The 10,856-nt window shown below is 35.2% G+C and overlaps 1 protein-coding gene across 1 annotated transcript in view; it reads left to right on the forward strand.

The window, feature by feature from the left end:
• Positions 1 to 8,623, forward strand: part of LOC149569706 (pseudouridine synthase and archaeosine transglycosylase (PUA) domain-containing protein) — a 112,206-nt gene extending 103,583 nt beyond the window's left edge. Inside the window, exons 7-8 of the mRNA XM_089822425.1 lie at positions 7,983 to 8,046; positions 8,242 to 8,623. Of these exons, the coding sequence (XP_089678551.1) occupies positions 7,983 to 8,046; positions 8,242 to 8,259 (82 nt within the window). The 3' untranslated portion in view covers positions 8,260 to 8,623. The remainder of the gene's footprint in view (positions 1 to 7,982; positions 8,047 to 8,241) is intronic.
• The last annotated feature ends 2,233 nt before the right edge of the window (positions 8,624 to 10,856 follow it).

The raw sequence follows: 10,856 nt of genomic DNA on the forward strand, positions 1-10,856 counted from the left end.
AATGGGATGATCTACAAGGTTGGCATAGGACTCTGAGAGCAAAATTCTTTAAATTGGGGGTATTGCCACCCCAACTTGACCACCAAGAATTTGCAAAATAAAATATAAAAAGCTATAAAGCAATGAAAAAAGATAATTAGAAACACAACTTATCAATTTGCAAAAGTTTTGAAGTGTGATGCTTTACCTGGTGCTTGAGTAGATCTTGCTCTCTTTGCTAGCATAGAAGAGAACAAATTACCCCTCGATTCCACATAGACTTGTTGTTTGGTCACAACAAGGTCTCTCTCCTCTTCATTGGATATCATTCTCTCAATGCATTTAGAGAGATCTTCCATGACCTCTCCGTTAGGATCTGAGTAGGAATCATCAGCCCTAAAACAAATAGAAAATGATATCAAGTCTTACTACACAACCTTAAAAAGTAAAGTAAAATAAAATCTTAGTAAAATCTCAACTTCAAGGACAATCATAGTACCTGAATATGGGGTTGAGGAAGTAGCCTGCTGCATGAATGGGTTGATGGAGCATATTGTTCCACCTCTTATCAATTATTTCCCAAATGGGGTCAAATTTGAGTTTGTCCCCATGATAGTAATTTCTAATAGCCTCTTTGGTCCTATCCATGGCGTCATAAAGACCTCCCATTGGGGATTGCTGCCCATCACATATGCGCAAGACTCTAACTAGGGGCATAGACATCTACATTTGAAATTTGAAAAATACAAATTAGTTAATAACATAGTAAGTTATGAATTAATAATGAAACTTGAATCAACTAAAAATATAATGTTTTGATTCTTGAAGTTACCTCCACAATCTCCTTAGCCTTTGCAAAAAAACTATCATCAAAGACTATCCGTGCCACAGCCTCTCCTTCGGGCTTCTTTGAGTAAGATGAAGCAACCCAATCAGCACACACAAACATTTGTTTCAGAGCCAATATGTGGTCGAAAATACTTTGCAACGTCAAGAACACCATTGCAAACTTGTCATAGAGGGTCTCACCAAATCTTTGCTTTTAGTGGCCTTTCTAATCAAATTGAGAACCCATGGGTGATTATAGATATATTTGGTGACTCGCCTAGCATCTTCCACAACTGGACTCACCCAATCAAGTTTTCCTATGTCCTCCAAAAGAAGGTCAAGGACATGTGCTGCACAAGGTGACCAAAAAAGTGTGGGATGCCTCTCTTGGAGGATTCTACCTAAAAGATTAGTAAAAAATCAATAATTAGTTACAAACTTTCCATATTTAGTATTTACATCAAATTTAAATTGAATAACACCATAGCATTACATTCATGATTCATGTTGAAAATAAAAAATTAAATTTACCTGCTGCCACATATGCTGCTGCATTATCTGTGGTTATTTGCACCACATTCTCTACTCCCACCTCCATGACAACATTCTCCAATATTAAAGCCAATATGTGTGCATTTTTCACTTTGTTGGAGGCGTTAACAGATTTCCAAAACACCACATCATCTTTACAAGCAACCAAGAACTTAATAATGGTTCTACTTCTTCCATTTGTCCACCCATTAGATAAAATGGTGCAGCCATACTTCTTCCACTTTTTCTTTTGGTCGTCTATCAATATTGTTGCCCTACCCACTGCATTGTCAAGCAACCTACAAAATTTAGGTGTAATAAAATGTTAGTAAAAAATAGGAAATAACAATTAAGATTTAAAATATAACAATGAACTGAAGTGAATCACAATTATTTACAATTACTAAATAGTAAAATACTAACCTTCCACTCATATCCTTGCGATTAGGTGGCTTGTACCCTTTGCCCGATATTGAAATTGCATTCACCAAATTGAATCAATAGGGACTATCAGCTGCATACATTGAGATATTGTTGAAAAACCAAAAATCAGCTGCTGCAATATCATTTTGCTCAAGCACCTCCTTGAACTATCCAGTGCCCTCTAATGATGGCTGTGATCCAACTGTTCCTGGGCACAAAATAACTCCCTATCCCTGATGCGGATGGTAATGAAGAATTAGGAAATGTAGAAGAAGTGGAACCGACAAAAGAGGCATTTTGTTTGTGGATCCGTGGGCCACGAAGAGATCTTGGTATGTTCTCAAGTGCTTCTTCTTCTTGTTGCATATCAAAAGGAGCTCCTTGAGATTCAACTATGGCTGCCCTCATAGCTAATTTCGCCCTCTCCCTATTCAATTTTTTTCTCTTTAGCAGCTGCAAGTAGGGCATTGATGAATCTTTTTCTTCTTCAATTACCTTGAGACAAGGATTTGAATCATGTTTCTTTATGCCTGCAAGGTGGTATTTGAAGCGGTTTATGCCTCCAGAAATAAGTCTTTCACATGGAATGCATATCACCTTCCCAACATCATTTGGAGCTTCATAGGCATACTGCCATGCCTTATCTCTTGCATTTTTAGGCCGAGTGCCTATGTATCTAGATGGGCATGGTGTTTGTGGCCACTCTTCTTGCGGGTTTGTCATTTTTTTTAATGCTTGACTGCTGCCCTACACATAAATTTATAGAAAAATGAATAAACAAAGTTAGAACAATTAGGGTTTGTTTTTAGAAAATCTTACATATTATTCAAAAAAATTTGTGAAACATAGAGCTGAATGGCTTTCAAATGATTCAAACATAGAGTTAAAATGCTTTTAAATGATTTGAAATCATTTACAAACAACAACAAAAAAATAGAACATTTGTTAAAACTATAAAAAGTTTTCAAACTATGATAAAATAAACATACCTGGAAAGAGATCTGTCTTTTAAAACTGGTTAGAATCTTCTAAAATCCACTCAAATCTGCCTTGAATCACTTGCAATCAGCTAAGAATGCCTCCAAACCTTCTTCTCTCCACACCTTGAGGCTCTAGAGAACACAAATGCAACAAACAATGAAAAAAAGAGTTTTTTTCCCCTTTTAAGCCGTCATAGGCCGCGGGCAACATAAATTGGGAGTTTTCCTTTAACACTCGCTGATTACTCGCCAAGTAATCGGTGATTTTTTCTGTTCCCAGCGAGTTTTTAAGGCTGCGAGTAAAATGGAGAAAAACTCGCCGAGCTTAAAAACTTGGTGAGTGTTTGAAACTCACTGAATACTTGGTGATTTTTCCAACTATGGTCACAACCATAGATGGAAAAATTGCCGAATACTCGGCGAGTTTTAACAAATCGCTGATTTTTTCAGCTTGGTGAGTTTTTCACCACTTAACTCGCGGGTCTAGAAACTTAGCTGCACCATGTTTAATCGCCGATTACTCGGCGAGTATTTTTCAAAAACTCGTGAATTGCTTGATTTTCAGATTTTTGCTTAATTTTCAGTGGGAAAATGCATTAATCTGTTCCTCAATGCTTCATATATTTCGACGATGTAGAAATGCTCAGCTGGAACGAAAAGGAGCTTATGAAATTTGTCAAATAATTTCATTTGGTCTTTTCAATCATGGAGTGCATACTGACTTTTACATTAAATGCTAACACAAAAGAAAAATATCATAGTGAGGAAGTAGTGGAGCATTACATTAAAACATGCATATTCTAGCATGTATTTAAAGTATTAATGTATTAACAACTGCTAGAGATTGAATGCATGCCTATTCAACTATCATTGTTTGCAACTTTGCACAATAAACTGCATTTTATTGCAATCTTAATCTTTTTTAGCTTCAGTTAAATAAGCATTTGCTGTGTATTGTATACTCTGCTGAGTCCAGTTATGTTTTAACAATTTTAGTTTCCTTGCAGTTTGGTAGCTAGTTTCTTTGTCTGACTTCTCCATGCATTTGAATGCATGACATATCTCCTTATTAGATTCATTAGGTAATAATATCTTCTTCTATTTTAGTTCATCCACAGTCAAGACTTCAACTGCCTCTCTTTATTTATTGAAGCTAGTGATACAACAGTTTGTAAGCAATTCAAATCAGTACAATTTCAATTCTTTTAACTTCGCAATTCAATATCTCTGCTGTATGCACAGTGAGACCAATCTATTGAAGTTTTTTCTCTGTATTCTGAGATTGGTTGTGGAATTCTTTTCTGATTTAATCTTCGGCATAGCGTAAGAGCTGTTATGTTTTTCTTTTGTATTCTCTTTAATTAACTTATTAGATGCATCTTCTCATTAAATTTTGCAAAATAAATATATTTTTAATTAAATTTCAGCGGTTTTATTAGGTTCCTGAGTTTTCTCGAGTTTTTTTTTTTAAATCACCGAGTTTTTCCCGATTAAACTTTTGAGGGGCTTGGCGAGTTTTCCAACTATGGTCACAACAATAAACCAAATAGCAAAACTACACAGCCCAAAGTCCGATGGATATGAGTCAAAGATAACATTTCACCCTAACCCCATATAGCCAAAAAGTTGAGTGAACAAACTTGTGGCATCCTTAAGCAGGCAAGTGGGGATCATCATGATATAAAATAACAAGGGCTACAAAAGGTGTGCAAGAAGCGAGTCATATGAACAAAATTATCTCTAGGATTGGCCTACTCTTCCATGGGAGCCACAGTGCACACATCTGAATCATAAACTAATTTCAAGTTGGAAAAAGCCTCAGACAAATCAAAATTGACATTATGATGAAGAAACAACCCACCAACAAGATTGCCAGACTGGTGGACAAATGTAGGAGGGGCAACTACCGCATGAAGGAGAGAGTCGTTGTCTGGAACACAAGAATCACACGAAACAACTCTTTACTAGGTGAATGACCGCAGATGAAATTCGTGACCGAGGATGGTCAAAATGGCTCAAAGTTTGGAGAAAGCAGAAAGACGCATTTTGAGGGAGAACACCTGGCCATATATATATATAATTATGTTATTGTGATTAAGTATTATATTAATAACAATTCATATTATGTTACTATTTTTATTTGTTTGTTTTAATATAAATTATTTAGTTATATCCTAGGAGTGGGGACATTACAGTATATTATATTAATAACATATATTAAATATAGGTTATATCAAAAATTTCTTATAATATTAATTTTGAATATTAATATTATAATGCATAATATATTTACTTCATATATTATGATGATTAATCTAAATATTATATTTTATCATTTAATATTCTTAGGCAAGAGCCTACAACACAAGAAGATGATTTACAAAATTTACTTCTTCGATGGTATCCTACAACTACAAGTGATCATTAGTACATGTGTATATGTAATTTCAAAGATGATAAATTACTCCAAGCCAATCCCATATTAAGTCCAATAGTAGACCTTTGACCCCCTTGGCCTCAGTGGCAATAGTGTTCATGCATCCACATGAGGTGGCCTATTTGGTGGGATGCTTGTTTCATTTTGCTCTTATTATCATTCTTAGTCGAGAAGAATACAGGATGTAAACAGATTGCTTAGGCACCAAACTCAACGGTCCCCCTCAAGGTTTCTTTTGATCCAAGCCCTTATGCCCATCGTGGACATGTTTTCAAGGCATTTTATAGGGATGCTGATCCTTACCCATCTCGGAATAACCCGTTGGCTGGATTTAAATTTGCCTCTCCCTAAATATACCTTATTCTCTCTCCTGAGTTACCCTTATAGGTAAGTTGGTAATAAACTATATTTGAGTTGAAAAGTCCATGCTATTCCAGTTATAATCATGGTCTAGAAGGAACGCTAAGATGCATTAGGCCGCTTTGACACTAAACTCAATGGTCTCCCTCAAGTTTTCTGTGGATCCAAGCCCTTAAGCCCATCTTGGACATGTCCTCAAGGAATTTTTGGGGATGCTGATCCTTACCCATCTCGGAATAACCTGTTGGCTGGATTTATACAGGCCTTTCCCCTATTGTATTCATATTTATTTCTTCCAGTTCAGAATAATAAAGGATTTGAACATGGCCTTATTAGAGTAAATTGATGATAGAAAATCTGTCATGTACTTACCTCAGAGCTGCATAGGTCTGGTATTATTAACAGAGTGTTTTCCTTCTCTACTGTTGTTATCAATACCTGGTTATAACAGTTACAGCATTGTATTTATTTATCTCTGCTTTGCAACTCTGTATTGTCATTGCCAGTTATGAGCTGTATAAGCCGTTTGCACTTTACTGATATCTCTGTTTTATGTTGGTAATTAATACTGTGAATGTTCTTCTCTTTTTATTCATTCTTATGCCGTTACAGAATTCTGCAGAGATTCTGGGTACTGTTAAACTTTGGTCCTCTTTTTCAATGAACGAGAAAAGAAGCAATGTGTTGTGTAGACGAATGTTTCAAAACTCCTCTGATGAATAAGAATTAATGGAGGCAACCAAGTGGGTATGAAATGTGCAGATAAGCTTGGGAAATTAAATGCCATTGAAGAAAATAATTTTTTTATGTTTTTGGGTGTCCCATATTGATACGTATATCAGGCTATGTGCATGAAAATAACCTATCAAAGGCACAGTGAACAAGAATACGGATGGATTGCTGAGTTGTCATTAACGGGTCAAATCAACAGTAATTGTATCTTACGTGAAGAATCTCTTAAGATGAACCAGTAAAATACAAACAGCTATTGAACTAGACTAAGGAGAAAGATTGACGAGTTGAGACAAGAATTTGCAAACTGAAAAATCAGCTTTTGAAAAATGGAATAACTTCTGGAAGACATTGTCTACGAGGTTGGAAGACATCTCCTGGGCAATTTGACCATTATTGGATGCTGCTGCTATTGAATCAAAAGTTGGAAAAATTGTGACAAATTGAACCATTCTCAGGAAAGGAACAACTAGCAATGCTTTTATGACTTTGTTTTTCTGGTGGGACAGTTTTCAATATTCAAGGCAGTTGCAAAAGTGGCATTACCCATGGTTTTGAATCTATTTCCATAGCCGGACTTTGAAAAAAACTAACTTCCTGGGTGTTGTCGTGATATTTTTTGAATGAAATTATGGAGACATTAATTCCTGAGTTGTTGTGAAACTCTATAATGTTAGCTCAAACAACTAGTGAAGCAAAGAAGGCATTGCAAAATACATATGAACTACTGTATGCAGGAAGCATACGTGTGATGGGATTATGAACCAACAGCTGAGTTTTTTCGTGCTACGTGAGAAGTATCAAGATTGTTTATTCACTCTTTAAAAAAAACTGAGTGTTGAATTCAGTGGGAAGACTCTGGACAAAACACACTTGGTATTCACGCTCCCAGTTTGGTGCTGAAGTTATTGGCCAAAGTGGTTGGAGTGTTAGGAAGCCGAGTACATCAAGCCTGGAGCAATTGAATGTCATGAACAGTTTGAAGCATCAAAAAGACATCTATTTAGCATGAGCATGATTATTGGATGCAATAGCTAATTTTGCAGAACCTTGAAGTGGTGGAAAGATTGTGTGAAGGGTCCAACACAAATCACCGAAATTACCTCTGTAGAAAACCTCACAGACTGGCAGGTTGCTAGCTCTAATACCAATTGTAATGTCCCTATTTGGGACTGACCTTAATTAATTTCCATTCCCTGATTGCAGTCTAGTTGTGTATCTTATTTTATATTTCTCCATATTTCCAAATGATGATTTCTCAATGTTAATAATGATTAGTCATGTCCTTTCATACATAATAATTATATTATATTAATAACATATTTTAAATATAGGTTATATCAAAAATTTCTTATAATATTATTTTTAATATTAATATTATAGTGCATAATATATATACTTTATATATTATGATTATTAATCTAAATATTATATTTTATAGTGTAATTTAATAATATTTAATTCTCATTTTTAATATTAAAATGTTATGCAATCTAATAATATGATTATAGTAAATTATAACTATAACATTATTAATATTATATTATTATTATTGTTTTATTTATTTATTATTTATCTATACTTCAATTATATGGATCTTATTTTGACAGAGATATCACATTTAATATAGTGTCAAGTTCAGTTTATTTATCAAATTCTGATATCTTCCATGTATTGTATAGTGATTTAATTTCTTCTGTTTGCTTGGTCAGAAAATCTATCAACAAAGGAATAGGAGTGGATAATATGCATTACCTAAATGATGGCCTTTGGAAGGTATGCTAATGAAACTGCCTTGAGCCAGACTAATCATTTTTGAAATATGGCCGATCTAGCCTTTTTTTAGCATTTTTGGATGGTCTCGTTTCTGGCCTCTTCATAATAAAATAATCTCATTCTGTAATCTGGACTGCTTATGCTTGTCTATTTTCTTGCACAAAGTTGATGTATCTTTTGTCATTTATTTGGCAGACATTACAGCTGAATTGAATACGATGTGGATGGAGAAGGAAAATTCTGTTACATTTAGTTGTGGTATACAATATGGAGACTAGCTACAACTGTAGCTTCAGGAACTGGTATCTTTGATGCAGATGATGATAGCTTGAGAAAGCATATCCATGTGAATTAGTTAACAGCAAGAAACAAAGAATGGGAAAAGTTCAAGTTGTATACTGAATGCTAATTCCTTGTTAATCATGCAATCACTAAAATGCAAACTGTTTTTGTAGGGTTAACCTATTATTGTCTGATGATTTTATATAGCAAAACTTGATGTTCTGATAAAGTATTAAATCAGAGCTTAAATGTCGCCTTCATTGCATTTTCTGAATAGATGTTATTTTCACGCTTATTATGCTCTTTGTTATTGCCTAGACAAACACTTCTGACTATGTTGCTATTGTTAATGGGGAAGGGTGCAAATAACATTTTTCCAGAAGTGAATTGTCTCGAGGTTGGGCTTAAAACTTCTAGAGATTGGTCCCTACAGATCAGTGTTGACCAGAAATCCTTGGTGGCACTAGAACCGTATCATCAAATATTGAACACTTATGCTTCAGCTTGCAAATGGAACTAACCCCAAAGGGTAGTTTCACTGATGTGCACTTCGTTCAAAACTCAATCCTGGTTCCTGCAATGGATGCAATTCTACATAAAATCATTCTCTATTTTCTTTTATCCTTACATGTATATAATATATTAGAAACACCCTTTTACCTTACTGTTTCTTATTGAATCATTACAATTGACGTTTCTATCACATGTATCTTATGTTTCTGTTTTATCAGGTATTTCTTAGCCACCATGGCACAGAGTGCAGTCGTAGTCTTTGTCTGCAGAAGTTGACTTGACCATTTTCAATGGATTCCATTATTCCACTATAGAATTATTGTTGTGCTTGTGACCTTTGCATGACTTACTTCTCAAGGGCTCTATTACTATCTAGATGAGAATACTCCAAGCCCCATCCAAAATCTAAACCCTAACTTGGTACAAATGCTTATATGTTACAGCTTAACGACCAACATCAACAATGAAATCTATTTCAACACCAGCTTATGCTCTGGATGGTGAAACTGGTCTGCTACAGATTAAAAAAGATGAGCAAACATATGAATCTCCATGGTGATTCCACCTGGCAACTTGGTCCCATCCACCCAACTAAGCTTGTCATCTTCCTATCTTCAACGCCCAAAGAAACTGATGGTTCTCATTTTCTATTATCTCTATAAGATGCTTGCTACATATATAGGAGTCTTGCCTTCCCCAAATGTTTAGCCATCTAATCTATGGCAAAGGTTATCTTTAGAGTTCACAGGTTTTTGCAATTTGTTTTATTTGTAAGCAAACTCTTTTGACCATCACCTCATTACCTCCCCACCTCTGGTGGTTTCATGGTTATGATTTGTCCATCCGTGTATTGACCTTGTTCCTATTGGATGGGTGGCTTCCCAGGAAGGCCCAATGCTTCACCTCAGTGAGCATTGCCTAAACACAATGAGTGCTAAGTGTAATATTCATTCTCATGAGAGGGATTACTGTAACCACCACTCATGAAACATCGTTAATGAGTTTGACTTGAAAACTACATAGTTGAAACTTGACAGCAGTATTGTAATTTGCCTCACTATAGAAATATCTTCTACTTAACAGCCTTGTTCCCATCTAATTGCAATTCATTATTTCCCACATTGTCAATATGACATTCAACAAACTGATGATTTTTTTGATTTGATGATATTGCGAGCTCCTGTGTTTGCATTTATAATCTGACTTAGAACTTACGAGGGACACTCATTGAGTGCAGTGTAGCTCTCAGCCACAATGTGTAAATGTGAGAGATGCATCCTTAATTTTGACGATCCCACTGTTCCAAAGTTTTCTACAACTGCATATAATAACAAGTGATCCACCACTTTTTAGATACCTTTCTGGCCTGAAATTGCACATATATGCAAGTTGTAGCGGGGGAGCATGTTCGTCTTTGAATTTATTGTGTTGGCTGGACCACATAATTGATAAAAGGGCTTTCTCCACAAAAATCATGTAAGAGAGAATTAAAGACTAGAAAACAAGAAGGCTTGCTTGTGTAACTAGCAATTGGCATAAGTCATGAACAATTAGGGTACAAAAGAGGCCTCTTTTTGTGTTGTTGGTTGATTGCAAGTCCAACACAAGTATATGGAGTTTAATTTGGCAATATGTGGTGGAAAGACACATGCTGGTCTAGTATTTATGGTGGTAACTATGTAGTCCACACATGCCTGTTATCATAGGTCAAACAAGGTTGGGGAACTTCTCATTTTTTCATTAAATAAATTTTTTGATGTATTTGAGCAGAAAATTATTAATGCCTTGCTGTACAAATGAGGAAAGAGAATGAAGAGCAAGAAAGAGAAGTGGGAAAAGATCAAGAGGAACAAGACAATGCCATCTTAGCCAAAGATGAAGTTGAGGAAGCAATAAGAAGAAAAGATTTGCAATTAGTGCAATCATTTTTTAAGTTTTGGTTTCAATATTGATTTAATAGGAAACCTTTGTTGGGTTGGAGGGTTTTGATATCACATATTTAGAGCTGTATTAAC

Source organism: Cupressus sempervirens, chromosome 3, assembly GCF_028749045.1.
Source record: "Cupressus sempervirens isolate cs-2001-9-10 chromosome 3, ASM2874904v1, whole genome shotgun sequence".
NCBI lineage: Eukaryota > Viridiplantae > Streptophyta > Pinopsida > Cupressales > Cupressaceae > Cupressus > Cupressus sempervirens.